Consider the following 17027-nt stretch of genomic DNA (forward strand, 5'->3'; position numbering starts at 1 on the left):
GTTTCTGACCGAAAAATGTACTTCCGTCCTTGATCTTTTTCTTCCAACGTTGTGTGATCTGACAGATTCACTGGTGTCTGCTGCCCTCTATTGGATGTTAGCACATCTACAGAGAGATTCCCCATTCAAGTCTATGGGGAAAAAACACCCCTTTGAGCTTCCATACTGGGAATTCTGGAATTCTGATCGCTTACAAAATAGATAGCACACCTCTCCTCAATGAGCCGGTCGATTTGACACCTCATTTATGGGTCCAGGACAAAAGCTGTGGGACAAGTTACGCGCCGAAAAAGTGTCCATAATAATAATAATAATAATAATAATAATAATAATAATAAGTATGCAAGAGAATAAGAATGTGCTTTAGCAAGCACATTAATAATAATAAGTATGCAAGAGAATAAGAATGTGCTTTGCAAGCACATTAATAATAATAATAAGTATGCAGAATAACAATAATGATGCTTTGCAAGCACCATTAATAAGTATGCCGAATAACAATAATGATGCTTTGCAAGCACCATTAATAATAATAAGTATGCAGAATAACAATAATGATGCTTTGCAAACACCATTAATAATAATAATAATAATAATAATAAGAAGAAGAAGAAGAAGAAGAAGAAGAAGAAGAAGAAGAAGAAGAAGAAGAAGAAGAAGTATGCAGAATAACAATAATGATGCTTTGCAAGCACCATTAATAAGTATGCAATAGAATAAGAATGTGCTTTAGCAAGCACATTAATAAGTATGCAGAATAACAAGAATGTTGCTTTGCAAGCACCATTAATTAAATCGTAAAACAGAATGTTGGCTTCTACAAAACTATACAGCAGAATTACAGTGAAACACTACAACCCCGCGATTCCTCCTCCGAACCACCAGAGGGAAACTTCACCGGAATACTTAAACTTTCATTTTACTTCCGGGTATACGCTATTTTAAACCGCGTGCATTGTTGTATTTGTATGTAATTGTACCATGTTACACAAATAAAAATTCAATACACAGATAAAGATTTTTTTTTCTAGATGACTTTTCACTAATGTCTAAGTGTAACATTGTGTAGTTGCTACAAAATATAAAATACAATTTTTACAAAAAAAACAAACAAACACCAGAACATATGAGAATGAGTCAGAATTAGGTGATCTCTGGATTTTGTCGCATTGTGCCAAAAACATACAATTAAACCAGAAAATGAATTTTGCTGTGCAAACACAGAAATAAAGGTTTTATAAATAAAACATTAAATATTCAACAGAATATTATTAACCAGGCAACACCTACTGTATATACACTTAAATGTAAAAATAATGTAATGCATAGATGCAGGAAGCCTCTGCTGATGGTTTCTGGAAGCTTCTGTTATCTGAGTGACAGTCTAACTGTTCAGTTTATATGTATCAATGGTTGCATTAACGTGAAAGAAAAACTATTTCATGTATTCCTGTTTGGTGAGCCTTGCTAACTTTTGATTGTAACGATAAGAATACAAGCAAAGAAGAAACACCCATGTCAGTGTCAAGAAGCTCCACACACAGGACAGGTAAAAAATCTTGGTGTCTGATTATGCAGGGAATAAAATCAGGTCAGATTAGGGTCTGTACATAGGGTCCTCTCTGTAATGTATGTAAGTGTAATACGTAGTGACATAAGAGTGCAACATCACTAAGCACGTGACTCATACATGTAGAAGAACTAGGAAGTAAAGTAAGCATGTGAGTTCTAGAGCCAGCTTGTGTCATCTCATTTATTGTATAACAAACAACATTACATGGTGTCAGAAGTTGTGAGTGCATCTAAAAAAGAATGGCACAGTTACAGCAACCTTCAAACCTAATTTTACATGGAAATCTTTCCGAAAACTAGAAGATTTGGATACAAAAATTTGACTTGTTCCTAACGGCTAGCGGTATCACAGAAAAATCTGAAAAAGTGCAGTGTGCCACGTTTCTGCACGTCACGGGTGAGGATGCAATAAAAGTTTGCAATACTTTTGAATTTCAGGAAGATGAGAAGGACAATATCAATGTTCTCAAACAGAAATTTAGAAACTATTGTGAACCGAGAAAAAACCTAACTTATATACTTCACATGTTCTTCACGAGGGCTCAAGGACCATCACAGAATATTGATGCCTACGTCACAGAGCTAAAGAACAAGGCAAAAGACTGCGAGTTTGGAGAATTGCATGATTCACTAATTAGAGACAGAATTGTTTGTGGCATAAGAAATGACACAGTACGAGCCAGATTGCTAAGAGAAGCAGATCTCGCATTAGCAAAAGCTGTGGACATTTGTCGGGCTAAAGAAATAACGTCTAGCCAAGTAAAAGCACTAAATGATGAAGTAGACATGCACAAGATCAAAACTGTGAAAATTATGCAAAAAATCAACAAGAATGTGCCAGTAAGGAGTGATTCGTGTGAAGACATAAAATGCAGCAGATGTGGTTATAAACACGAACAGAGAAAATGCCCTGCCTATGGACAACATGCAGACAATGTAATAAAAAGAACCACTTCGCAAAAATGTGCAAAAATGAGCAAAAACACCCCAGTAAAATGCACACGCTTGAACAGACAGAGGAAGGTGACAAAAATATGTTTCTGGGCACACTAGAAGTTCAGAGAAACAAGCTAAAAAACGTCTGTCACTACTGAATTCCATAAAAAAGAAGATTGGTCTGAAGTGCTCAAGATAAGAGGCAAACACGTGAAATTGGAAACGAGAAGTTGGACACCAGTGCAGAATGCAACGTTGTCTCATTAAAAAATTTTAAATCACTGAACATAATGGACAAGCTGCTAAAATCCACATGCAAGTTAACTACATACTCTGGACACCAAATGTCACAATTGGGACAGAAACAGCTAACCTGTGAGTACAAAGGTCAAAATCACAAGATTCTGTTCCAGATTGTGGAAAAAGATGCTCCTGCAATATTAGGAAGAGCCACATGTCAGACATTAGGCATGATAAAAAGGAACTGTCTGCTAGTGATGATGACATTCTGAAAGAGTTTGAAGATCTGTTCAGTGCACTAGGATGCATGCCAGGATATCATCGTATTCAATTTGATCCATCAATAAAGCCTGTTATTCATGTTCCAAGAAAAGTTCCAGTTGCACTGAAAGAAAAAATAATTGAAGAATTGCACCGGATGGAAGATATGAAAGTAATAGTAAGACAAACAGAGCCAACTGATTGGGTAAGCAGCATGGTAACAATTGTCAAGCCAGACAAAATTCGCATATGCCGCGACCCACAAGATTTAAATAAGGCAATCAAACTTGAACACTATCCTCTACTTACAAACAAAAATAAATGTGAGATTAGAACATCACAAATCAAGTATATCGGTCATGTACTTACAGCAAATGGACTGAAACCAGATGAAGAGAAAGTTAGAGCTACAAGCAAGGGCTACAAAGATTTCTGGGTATGTTGCAGTATTTAGCCAAGTTCATTCCCAACTTGGCAGATGTAAGTGCTCCAATCAGACAGCTGCTAGAAAATGACGTGGAATGGTCCTGGGGAAGTGAACAAGAGAAAAGTTTTCAGAGGCTCAAAGCTTTAGCACGGAATTCTCCAACCTTGAAATTCTATGATGTCAAAAAGCCATTAACATTGTCAGTAGAAGGCATGGGTGCAGTTTTACTACAAGATGACAGACCTATAGCAAATAGATCAAGAGCGCTCACATATTGCCAGCGTCGGTATGCTCAAATCGAGAAGGAACTACTTGCAAATGTATATGTACTGTATGTGAAAAGTTCCACCAATACATATATGGCAGAGACATTCAAGTAGAAAGCGATCACAAGCCACCTGAGAGCATATTCAAAAAACCTCTACATCAGACACCACTGAGGCTGCAAAGGATGTTTTTCAGACTCCAAAGGTGCAATCAAAATGTTACATACAAGCCGGGCACACAGATGCACATAGCAGATGCATTGTCATGCGTACCTTGATGAACACACAGAAGACCTGCTTGAAGAGGAGTTAGAGGTAAACTATGTCACACCACAGCTACCTGTGTCTGGAGAGAAACTGAAAGAGTTCATAAAAGCAACAGCTGAAGATCCTGAAATGCAGAAACTGAAAGAATATGTCATGAAACGATGGCCTGCAGAAAAAAGTTCAGTGCACAAAGATGTTCAGAAATATTGGACATTTAAAGAGGAACTCAGCTACACATCAGAGCTGATGTTCAAAGCTGCAAAACTCATAATTCCAAACAAAATGAGAAGTGAAATGCTGGACAGAATTCATGAGTCACATTTGGGCATCGTGAAATGTAAGGAAAGAGCAAGAGACATCATATATTGACCAGGCATGTCAGCTCAAATTGAGAAAATGGTTTCACAATGTCCCATATGCAACACTCATCGAAATAGTCACACAAATGAACCATTAATACCTCATTCATTGCCTAACAGACCATGGGAAAAGGTTGGTACTGATTTGTTTCATCGCAATGGTTCTGAGTATTTACTGTGTGTGGATTACTACTCCAAGTTTCCAGAGATAGCAAAGCTGAATGACACTACGAGCAGAAGTGTTATCATTGCATGACTTACGAAGTCACAAAGTGACCATGGAGATCCATATATTGCGTTGTTGGAATAACGCAATACTCCCCCAGATGGCATTGGTATGTCACCAGCACAACTACTAATGGGCAGAAGGTTGAAAACTAAATTGTCAACTTCCACCACACTATTGGCTCCAAAAGGAAGTAAACAAATTCAAGAAAAACTCAGCAACAGACAGTCAAAACAGAAACTTTATTATGACAAAAACGCAAATCAATTGCCAGACATGTCACCAGGAGACAAAGTGAGGATACAGCAAGGACGAATTTGCAATCCTGCAACAGTTCTGAAGAAACATGATTCTCCAAGGTCATACATTTTTTGCACACCTGATGGAAGGATTTACAGAAGAAAAAGAAGGCACCTGTTAAAGACAAAAGAACAAGAGTTTCAATCCAGAAGTGATCGAGATGATTGTGACAGTGAGTCAAGAACTAATGCAAACCTGGAAAGTGAAATGACTCCAGACTTACCTGCTGTGCTACCAACACATCAAGAAAAATCTTGTGAGAACCAGCCGATTATCATCACAAGATCTGGGAGAGAGGTTAAAGTTCATACAAGATTCAGAGACTTTAAAATGCACTAAAACAGTTGCTGAAGTAAATGCATCAGAGTAAATTAGTTATATAGTTAAGGAACAATGTTTGTGTTGATTGATGCATTATTTAATGTTGAGAACTGTTTTTATTTTTAAAAAAAAGGGGGATGTAATGAATGTACTGTAAGTGTAATACATAGTGACGTAAGAGTGCAACGTCACTAAGCACGTGACTCATACATGTAGAAGAACTAGGAAGTAAAGAAAGCATGTGAGTTCTAGAGCCAGCGTGTGTTGTCTCATTTATTGTTTAACAAACATTACACTCTCTACAAGGGTTCTTGCATGGATTCAGATCATAAACAAATCTAATGATCAATGAAGAGTTTAAGTCCCTTCAGCCATGTGCCCAAGTATTCCTGAAGCTACATTATGTGTGTTAGCAGCACCCAAAGGGCTAGCACTCCTGAAAACACACAACACACACTTTACTCCATCCCTTTGCTGTCGATTTACAGGTAATTTCCAACAGCATCTTACTGTATTTCCATTAACATGTACAGTAACATGCTTAACCTTTACAGAATGGCTATAAATATATAGCAGTTTTCTTTTTTCAACATGCTTCATTTATTATACATATCGTAATATGGAGACATGGCATTCTGGGGTTGATATTGTTCACAGCCATTTCAGGTTCTAGAAGTTTAAACAGTATGTTTAGCAAATGCATTTATTCTCTCCAAGGTGAACAAACTCCAAAAATAATTATTAGTGCTGAAAGGTGATATGGCAAAAGTTACCGTTTATCCTTCATACAGCATTCACTGGAAAGGTAATTTTTTGGTTCTTGCAATTTTAGAAAAATCCATCCATCCATCCATCCATCCATCTATCCATCCATCCATCCATCCATCCATCCATCTTCTACCGCTTATCCGGGGACGGGGCAGCAGTCTAAGCAGGGATGCCCAGACTTCCCTCTCCCCAGACACTTCCTCCAGCTCTTCCGGGGGAATACCGAGGCGTTCCCAGGCCAGCCGAGAGACATAGTCCCTCCAGCGTGTCCTAGGTCTTCCCCGGGGCCTCCTCCCAGTTGGACATGCCCGGAACACCTCCCCAGGGAGGCGTCCAGGAGGCATCCGAAACAGATGCCCGAGCCACCTCAGCTGACTCCTCTCGATGTGGAGGAGCAGCGGCTCTACTCTGAGCTCCTCCCGAGTGACCGAGCTCCTCATCCTATCTCTAAGGGAGCGCCCAGCCACCCTGCGGAGGAAACTCATTTCAGCCGCCTGTATCCGGGATCTCGTCCTTTCAGTCATGACCCAAAGCTCATGAACATAGGTGAGGGTAGGAACATAGATCGACCGGTAAATAGAGAGCTTCGCCTTGTGGCCTTTCTTCACCACAACAGATCGGTATATCGACCGTATCACTGCAGAAGATACACCAATCCGCCTTTCGATCTCCCGCTCCATCCTTCCCTCACTCGTAAACGAGACCCCAAGATACTTAAACTCCTCCACTTGAGGCAGTAGCTCTCCACCAACCTGAAGGGGGCAAGCCACCCTTTTCCGACTGAGAACCATGGCCTCGGACTTGGAGGTGCTGATTCTCATCCCTGCCGCTTCACACTCGGCTGAAACCGTCCCAGTGCATGCTGAAGGTCCTGGTTTGAGGAAGCCAGCAGGACAACATCATCGGCAAAAAGCAGAGACGAAATCCTGTGGTCCCCAAACCGGACTCCCTCCGGCCCCATACTGTGCCTAGAAATCCTGTCCATATAAGTAATGAACAGGACCGGTGACAAAGGGCAGCCCTGCTGGAGTCCAACATGCACCGGGAACAAATCTGACTTACTGCCGGCAATGCGAACCAAACTCCTGCTCCAGTCATATAGGGACCGAACAGCCCTTAACAGAGGGCCCCGGACCCCATACTCCCAGAGCACCCCCCACAGGTCACCACGAGGGACACAGTCGAAAGCCTTTTTCAGATCCACAAAACACATGTGAACTGGTTGGGCAAACTCCCATGAACCCTCCAGCAACCTGGCAAGGGTACAGAGATGGTCCAGTGTTCCACGACCGGGACGAAACCCGCATTGTTCTTCCTGAATCTGAGGTTTGACTATCGGCCAAATTCTCCTTTCCAGTACCCTGGCATAGACTTTTCCAGGGAAGCTGAGGAGTGTGATCCCCCTATAGTTGTAACAGAGGGACCACCACCCCAGTCTGCCAGTCCAGAGCCACGTGATGTTGCAGAGGCGTGTCAACCAAGACAGCCCCACAACATCCAGAGACTTGAGGTACTCAGGGTGGATCTCATCCACCCCCGGTGCCTTGCCACTGAGGACCTTCTCAACTACCTCAGTGACCTCAGCTTGAGGAATCGATGAGTCCACAACTGAGCCCCAGCCCTCTGCTTCCGCAGTGGAATACGGTCGGTGGGGTTGAGGAGAACCTCGAAGTATTCCTTCCACCATCCGAGGATGTCCCCAGTCGAAGTCAGCAGATTCCCACTCCCACTGTAAACAGTGTGAGCAGGGCACTGCTTCCCCCTCCTGAGGCGCCGGACGGTTTGCCAGAATTTCTTCGAGGCCAACCGATAGTCTTTCTCTATGGCCTCACCGAACTCCTCCCAGATCCGAGTTTTTGCCTCCGTAACCACCCGGGCTGAAGCTTGCTTGGCCCTTCGGTACCTATCAGCTGCCTCCGGAGTCCCCCAAGCCAACCAGGCTCGATAGGACTCTTTCTTCAGCTTGATGGCATCCCTTACTTCCGGGGTCCACCACCGTGTTCGGGGATTGCCACCACGACAGGCACCGGAGACCTTAAGGCCACAGCTCCGAGCAGCCACGTCGACAATGGAGGTGGAGAACATGGTCTACTCGGACTCAATGTCTCCAACGTCCCTCGGGATCTGGTTGAAGCTCTGCCGGAGGTGGGAGTTGAAGATCTCTCTGACCGGAGACTCTGTCAAACGTTCCCAGCAGACCCTCACAGTACGTTTGGGTCTGCCAAGTCTGTCCAACTTCCTCCCCCGCCATCGGATCCAACTCAACACCAGGTGGTGATCAGTTGACAGCTCCGCCCCTCTCTTTACCCGAGTGTCCAAGACATACGGCCGGAGGTCAGATGAAACAACCACAAAGTCGATCATCGACTTCCAACCTAGGGTGTCCTGGTGCCATGTGTACTGATGGACACCCTTATGCTTGAACATGGTGTTCGTTATGGACAAACTGTGACTAGCACAGAAGTCCAATAAAAGAACACCACTCGGGTTCAGGTCGGGGGGGCCGTTCCTCCCAATCACGCCCCTCCAGGTGTCACTGTCACTGCCCACGTGAGCGTTGAAGTCCCCCAGTAGAACGACAGAGTCCCTGGTCGGAGCACTTTCCAGCTCCCCTTCCAGACACGCCAAGAAGGTCGGGTACTCTACAGTGCCATTTGGCCCATAAGCACAAATAACCATGAGAGACCCATCCCCGAACCAAAGGCGCAGGGAAACGACCCTCTCGTTCACCGGGGTGAACTACAACACATGGCTGCTGAGCTGTGGGGCTATGAGCAAGCCCACACCAGCCCGCCACCTCTCACCATGGGCAACTCCAGAGTAGTAGAGAGTCCAGCCTCTCTCAAGGAGTTGGATTCCAGAGCCCAAGTCGGTATATCTAGTCGGTATCTCTCAACCTCCCGCACCAGCTCAGGCTCAGAAGGGAACCCATCCTCATTTGGGTGACACTCTACAGTAAATAGTGTAAATATAAATAATGTCCTTTCTACAACAGTTTATAATAGTGTAACCGAGAGCTCCTGAGGAACTAATGGGTCAGCACAAACTCTGAGTTAAGCACAGACCTGATAGCCGGTAAAGACCAAACCATACAGCTGATTGACACATTTACAATCTTGTTATACTTAAAATGTATAGCGTCATGTACAGTTTAATATACGCATTATATATACGCATAATATAAGCATTACCACTATATAATAATAATAATAATAATAATAATAATAATAATATAGTGCCTTGCAAAACTTAATGATTCATGTGTTTCTCAAAAGAACGTTACTGACTTTATTCTTTCTTTCTTTCTATTAAAGATATGAACTGCTTTTTGACTAGATATTTATTTTTAATTAATTAAATTGTATATTTTATTAATTAAATATTTTACTTTTTGATTTGCTATATTTTTATACTACTGCTACATATTAATACTACTGTATTTAAAATTATTAATTATTATTAATATTTATTTAATAAATAGCCAATTATTAATGATCCTTGCAAAGCACATACTGTACACACATGCAAAAAGATTTATTTCCTTTGCGCTTGTTTAAGTGCTTTGATGATTCTATTCCTGCAGTGACCACAATTGAATATATCTAGTGTCTAGATTTTATGTAATTTAAACGCACCTTACTGTTGATGTTGCCCAAGCTAATTCATGGCAATGCTGTAATTTAACAAGTATTGTTCAATAACATTATCATGAATACAGTCGATTTATGCATACAGTAGTTCTCCATATTATACTCAATAATAACTTATTGATTACTAATCAATTATTGGCCTATGTACTGTACTAAGCATATAGAGCTTATGCTTATGCCCTACTTCCTTTGATTTGTAAAGGATGCTCAAGATGTGTAAAACAAGTAACGGGAAGCTTAAATGATAGTAATTTGTGACATGCATTTACACAGAGGTGCATACATTCACAGAGCCCCAGGAAGCACTTCACATGGCCAATCAGTGCATGGCAGGAAGTTGGTAAGTGTTTTACTTTCACTCACAAGAAATCAAAAGGCAGATGCATTCTCTGATGATCTACCAAACCACAAGTAGAGAGCAAATAGAAAACAAAAGAAAAAAGACAAACAGCAGAAAGTTTAAAGGTGAAAAAGAAAGAGTGAAAAAAGAAAAAGACTACCTAACAGAGTTGTAAGTATACATTTAAAGTTCATCAAGTCATATTCTTTGTGTCTGAGTGCAAGTTTTATTGGTGTGTGTGTGTGTGTGTGTGTGTGTGTGTGTGTGTGTGTGTGTGTGTGTATGTGTGTGTGTGTGTGTGTGTGTGTTTATTGGAATTCCTTCAGGAGTTTTTCTCCAGGACATTAAATCTGGCATAGCTTGGTACGCAATATGGTATTTGTACAATTGATTAGAAAATTAAGATTAGTTTTGTAATGTTCTAATGCATTATACATAACAGAAATTGATTTATACCCACATAACTGAAATACAGGAAACAGTGTTTGATAGCCAAGATGAGAGCAGTAAAGAACAGTAAAGTATCGCTTCAACATCCTTATCTGTCTGTGTAATTTCTACAACTTAACTGATATAAACAGCTAACTTTAGCTGGCAATGGGTTTTAATTAGGAAGAAAATAGAAAAAGTAATTTTTCACTAGAGAAACAACAGATTTATTATTATTTGTATTACATGTTCTAAAGTGAAGAGGAGACTTTATGAGTCTGTTGTGTGCATAATTTTAATGTATCTATGTATGCATCTGAGCACTTGTTCATGTGCATGCCTTCTAAATGCCTCAAACAACTGTACAGAGACAGTATTGTTGAGAAATTACTGTTGAGAAAGTACTGTTGAGAAGACAATGAGAAAACCATTCCAACCAGTTGGTGAAGTGGTACAGGAAATCCCACTCCCATAGGAACTGTGTGCATGTATGCATTTACACAAATTCAATTCAGTTTTACATTTAACTTTTTTTATATATTAACGCTGGACATTATCCCAAAGCAGCTCAAAGAAATCTTGATATAAAATTTTAAATTAAAGTTCTAAATTTATCCCAGATGTGATGGTGGCAAGGAAAAATTCCCTGATGACAAGAGCAAGAAATCAGAGAAAGATAAGACTCAGAAGGCAGCCTATTCTCTTGTGGATGGCACTCTAGGATTAAAATATAGAACTACAGTTTATTAACTTCTATAACCAAGGACAGAAAGAGAGATAGCTGAAGGTTTATGCACGTTTTAACTAACTCTGATATATGTTATTAATTATCTGACTTCAAAAGATAATAATTAATATCCTACTAATCAATGATAGAAGTGTAATACAGTATGTAAGTATTCCAATGATTCTTACTCTAAAACAACTTCAATCAAGGTTTCATCATATGATCATGTATATGTCAAAGGCCTTATTAGCCTATTTATAAAGTATTTAATTGTAAGCTCAGAGGTTTTGATCTCAGCCTAGGATTTTCCAATATACTGTACAGCCGTGGCCAAATGTTTTGAGAATGAAAGAAATATTAATTTTCACAAAGTTTGCTGCTTCAGTGTTTTTTAGATCTTTTTGTCAGATTTTACTACGGTATACTGAAATAAAATTACAAGCAACGTGTCAAAGGCATTGATTGTCAATTACATTAAGTTTATGCAAAGAGTCATTATTTTAACATTATCAAAGTGTTGACCCTACTTTATCAAGACCTCTGCAATTCGCCAGACATGCTGTCAATCAACTTCTGGGTCATCAATACTGTTTACCAATATCCCATTCTTGTATAATCAATGTCTGGAGTTTGTCAGAATTTGTTGGCTTTTGTTTGTCCACCCGTCTCTTGAGGATTGACTACAATTACTCAATTAAGGTCTGTGTTGTTTCCTGGCCACGGACGCAGAATTTTGATGTTTTATTTCCCAAGCCATTTAGTTATCACTATCGCTTTATGGCAATGTGCTCCATCATGCTGGCAAAGACATTGTTCATCACCAAACTGTTCATGGATGGTTAGAAATTGATCTCAGAGAATGTTTTTGTAACATTCCTTGTTCATGACTGTGTTCTTAGGTAAAATTGTGAGTGAGCCCACTCCCTTGGCTGAGAAGAAATCCCACACATGAATGATCTCATAATGCTTTACTGTTAGCATGACACAGGACTGATGTTAGAGCTCACCTCTTCTTCTCCGGACAAGCAGAAAGGGGATTCCTCAGTGAAAATGACTTCACCCCAGTTCTCAGCAGTGCAATCCTGTACCTTTTGCAGAATAGTTGTCCTTGATGTTTTTCCTGGGGAGAATTGGCTTCTTTGCTGCCCTTCTTAACACCAGGCCATCCTTCAAAAATCTTCACATCACTGTGTGTGCAGATGCTCTTACACCTGCATGCTGCCATTCCTGAGCAAGCTCTGCATGGGTGGTGTCCCAATCCCACAGCTTTATCAACTTTAGGAGAAGGTGCTGGACTTTCTTGGGTTCCCTGAAGCCTTCTTAAAAACAATTGAACCTCTCTCCTTGAAGTTCTTGATGATCCGATAAATGGTTGATTTAGGTGCAGTCTTACTAACATGCGCGAAGTGCAAACAGGGACTTTAAGGGAAAGGCTGTTACACAAATTGGCCACTTGATTGAATACATGAGAGTATTTTACATCATCCAAACTTTCCAGTTTCTCCACATGTCAAGGCACTGCAATAATCTAAACTGGAAGTGACAAAAGCCTGAGGAAGTTTCTTATTTTAACAATATTTCTCAGAAGATTCTATACTATAGTATCTGCACCTTTGCAATATACACCTTTGTCTATTGCTTAAATGGGGGAATTGCAAGCCTTTATTTTTAGTGTTGCCAACTTAACAAGAGATTTTGTGTGTTTTTTATTCATTTACAACATTGTGCATTTATTTTCATCATTGATTCAATTACGCTGTCAACAAAAACATAGATGTTTCACTAGTTTTTATGCCTTTACCCACTCATATAATGTGGCCCATTGATCAGCAATTTACCCTTAAGACAAGAGCATGCTATCTGATTTAAGGCAATCTTGTGATGCTCCTTATCACAAATGAACCACAGTGATAACACCCCACACACACACACACCGCACCCGTGGAGGTCACAAGGAATTCCTTCACCCAAAACTGATTTTTATATGGCAATGACCCTCACACATTTACAGTTACAGGAAAACTCTAAGCTGATTTGTGTGTAGGCCCAACATCATCTGCACTAACAAGGCACAGAAAAAGAATTGCTGTGGCTTTCACCCTCTGGACTTGACTGATTCCTTTGTCATTCAATACAGTTTGACCTAACAGCACTGTAACCTCTGGCTTGCTAATTAGGGTCTTATAGCTACATCAAGATATTTGTAAAGCTTTCTGATTGTTTCCTTAAAAATTACCATGATAAAATTTAAAAAGCGCTATATAAATAAAAGTGAATCAAAGTGAATATGTATTTGGTAATCTTGTCCTCAGCATTCCTTGCATGAGCAGCAGTTAAAAAAAGATTAGCTGGCTTCAACTGCCTCAGAGGAAGCACGTAATAGCCTTCACCCTCCCAAGGATACTAGTGGTCATATGATGGATGCCTGATAGATAGGAATTTGCCATGACTAAATTACTGACAAAACAAGGGGGGGGGGGTAATTCAGTCAGGTTGACAAAATTAGCTGATAACAAGCTGGCTTAATTTAGCTAGAGAAGAAAGTAGCTAGACAGGTGACATTTAGCTAGACCTACACAGCTGACAGGTAGCTAGACCTACAAATTACTCAAAAAGGAATTCAAATAACTGTTTCATTGTTTTGACAGGAAGGAAGTTTGACATATCACTCATGTTCATTACCATTCCTCTGACTGGCAGATAATTACAAGTTTCCACCGTTGTAGTCCAGTATAGGTAAGCCTGTACCCATGACAGGCTCAGATTCTTGTTCTTAACTGACAGGAGTGGAACTCTTCTTCTGTTGTAGCTCATCCACTTCAAGTTACATCCTTCCTTACATCCTAGCTTGAAATAATATGGCCATTTTCTCTGACCCTTCTTTTCAACAGGGCACATCCACCCACACTTATTTTGTTCTTCGCACTATTCTGTATAAACTCTGTCTAAACTCAAGATACTATGTGTGAAATTCCTATCGAGCTAGGGGCCATCCTTTGGCTAGTTGGGGTACAATTTTAACCCAGTGTATACTGTCCCTTAGTCTGGAGTTCTGTGCAGTTTTTTCACAATGTTCCTCATTTATATGTATAAGGTATAACTTGTCTGAATGCTAGTATTTTGATTCCTCAAAATAGGTTGCATTGCATAAATGTTAATTGCTGTTTATCGGTATATTTTCAATTCGTACATTACATTAAAAAAATATATTTATTATAATTTGTAATAATATTGGTTATAATTATTTTCTTCCATAAAATGTTTATTGTACAGTTAAATTTTATTGAGCTAAATATTTTGTATTACTGCTGCACTTTAATGCAGCATATATTAAAATGCCCTCTGTGGTGAAACTAACATTAATATATAATTAATATTAATATCAGTCATTAATTAACTTATTAGTCTATATTTGAAAATGATTCTTTTCAAATTTATTAATTATTACTTTTTACTGCTCCTTCCAGCATCCTTTGCAGGCATGTCTTCTGAAACACTCATAATGCCTGCACTGCACCAATTCAGGAGGACAACACCTGACAAGGTATGCTAGTTATGCATGACCTACAATAGACTTACCACACTACTTACACACACATTTTTTGCTGACATTTTTGCACATTTCTCACTGGTTACTCTTATTATTGGTACTTTGGCAAATTCTGCACATGGACACAAAGTGAGTAGTGGGCTGTGGTCTTTATTATGAAAAGGACTCAATTGGAAAGGATGTTTATTCCATGAATTACCTTCATATTTAAACATGTTCATGAGGCAACATAGACCAAGGCAACCCTCAAAATGCCCACGCCCCATTCCCCCAACCACTGCAAGGTACAGATAAGAGATATGCAAAAAGTGGGGGAAAGGCTCAAAGAAGCAAAACAAACAGGGTGTGTTAAAGGTTATTATCCGTTGCATAACTATTAATATTTACATATACAGTCACCACTTTAATAAGAATTTCTGTACCTCTTGTTATTCACGTAATTATCCAAACAATCAGTCAAAGTGGCAGGAACATAATGCATAAAATCAATTGATGATTGATGATTTTTGATGACTGCTACCGTAAATTGTCAATCAGAGTAGAAAATGTCTCATTATCATTATTATTATTATTATTATTATTATTATTATTATTATTATTATTATTATTAGTCCCTATCAAATCTAGGATTGGTTGTTGTTGTTGGCTGTTTTTTAACGTTTCAAGTGGACCTGTGGGAGGGTCTGTTCCTGTAGAGGAATGAGTGGGCTGTTCCAAGTGCTATATGCTTGAGATTGTAGGCTTTCACACGCACGCAGGCACATACACCCGCGAGAGGAACGTCAGGTGGCAGCGGCATGCATGGTCAGTGCTGTAGGAAACGAGATGAATTTCTCCAGGCTGCGTAACGAGTGTACCGGGCTGTATCAAAATAACTCGCTTTACTGTGTGTCCGACTGCAGATTTTCTCATACAAATTTTTGATCTCGAATCCATGTAAAAATGCATCTCTTTCGGACTTACAATTACCAAGTGTTTCCTGATCGCTATTCTGTGGAGAAAGCGGCTATCAGGGGCATTAGCTGGGTAGGTATATGTGTAATGTCATGTCATGTCATGTAACCTCACCTAACGTAGTTCACTCTTTATTAAACGTTTTTTAGTGTAAATAATTACTTGTTACTTAAATGGAAAAGGAATTTAACTACATTTTAGATTTTCTATATTTTGTTTGTTTGTTTATTGGTTGGTGTTATAAAACTTGGTGTAATACTTACCATTGTCTTACAATACATCCGCCAGGTACTGCATATAGCTCAAAAACAGCCAGGGCCTGGTTAGAAACACAGTGTTTTCCATTGTCTTTGCAAGTGTGTGTGTGTGTGTGTGTGTGTGTGTGTGTGTGTGTGTGTGTGTGTGTGTGTGTGTGTGTGTGTTGCGCGCGCGTGTGTGTGTGTGTGTGTGTGTGTGTGTGTGTGAGAGAGAGAGAGAGAGAGAGAGAGAGAGAGTGTGTGTGTGTGTGTGAGAGAGAGAGAGAGAGAGAGAGAGAGAGAGAGAGAGAGAGAGAGAGAGTGTGTGTGTGTGTGTGTGTGTGTGTGTGTGTGTGTGTGTGTGTGTGTGTGTGTGTAAGTGTAAGTGTGCGCTTGCGTGTGTGTGTATGTTGCCTGGCCAAAAGTATTAAGAAACTCCTATTTATACCTCATTGTTTATTGTCACAGTCGCGTTTGAAAATGAATGTTCAAGATGTTTTGCACACAAAGACCCAGATTGCCTCTAAGTTCAACATGAAACACTGTCTGGCTCTTTGACAGATTTGACATTCAGCATATTATGTATTAAATTCAGCAACATTTGTTGGTTTTACTCTTTTACTACATTGCTTAGCTTTAATCTACTCCAATATTAGCTCTGAGGAATTTATTTACAAACTAAGAATACGACTTGTTTCATTCTTCAACCCTTTCAGAGCTTCCATAGCATTGCTCATGTGCTAAAGATATTATGTTGTGACTAAATAAAAACACATTGCAAATGTAGTGACAATGAAATATTGTCATTATTTAAGTAGGTGTTAGGGGCTGAAAATACAGTGTATACAGTGAATTACAGTTGATTAAACTAACTAAACTAAAGATTTTCAGCATTGATTTTAAATGGCCTTAACTGATGACAAATCTTTACCTTAATTGATTGCTGGAAATATAAAAAAAGGCTCAAAATAAGTCACACAAGTGACTTATAAGTATCACACAAATATCAGTTTTGGGGCAGCTTTTAAAGAAATGGAGACAGAACATTTTCACAAGACCCAGATAATACAGTAAAAAAATTTATACAGAAACAGTACTATATGGTAAACTTCCGGGCCTCCTTTGTCACTTTAACATGGCAACAGGTCAGATATTGTGATATCATGCAACACCTGTAAAAAAAAAAAGGGAGCTATAA

The 17027-nt window shown here is 39.6% G+C and overlaps 2 protein-coding genes across 10 annotated transcripts in view; one reads left to right on the top strand and one right to left on the bottom strand.

The window, feature by feature from the left end:
• Positions 1-1435: 1435 nt before the first annotated feature.
• Positions 1436-9051, bottom strand: slc48a1a (solute carrier family 48 member 1a). The gene is given in 3 exon segments (XM_027145124.1): positions 1436-1566; positions 5516-5611; positions 9009-9051. Coding segments are annotated over 3 exon segments (270 nt in total).
• A 910-nt stretch (positions 9052-9961) lies between these two features.
• rapgef3 (Rap guanine nucleotide exchange factor (GEF) 3) overlaps positions 9962-17027 on the top strand; it is a 44119-nt gene continuing 37053 nt past the window's right edge. For 2 of the 9 annotated variants that reach the window (XM_047806871.1, XM_047806873.1), the window contains exons 1-2: positions 9962-10104; positions 14557-14633. In XM_047806871.1, the coding sequence (XP_047662827.1) occupies positions 14571-14633 (63 nt within the window). In that variant the 5' untranslated portion in view covers positions 9962-10104; positions 14557-14570. Of the gene's footprint in view, positions 10105-14556; positions 14634-15333; positions 15666-17027 lie in introns of those variants that run through there. The other 7 variants (XM_027144690.2, XM_047806872.1, XM_047806870.1 and 4 more) reach the window with 6 other exon arrangements.

Source organism: Tachysurus fulvidraco, chromosome 23, assembly GCF_022655615.1.
Source record: "Tachysurus fulvidraco isolate hzauxx_2018 chromosome 23, HZAU_PFXX_2.0, whole genome shotgun sequence".
Taxonomy (NCBI): Eukaryota; Metazoa; Chordata; class Actinopteri; order Siluriformes; family Bagridae; genus Tachysurus; species Tachysurus fulvidraco.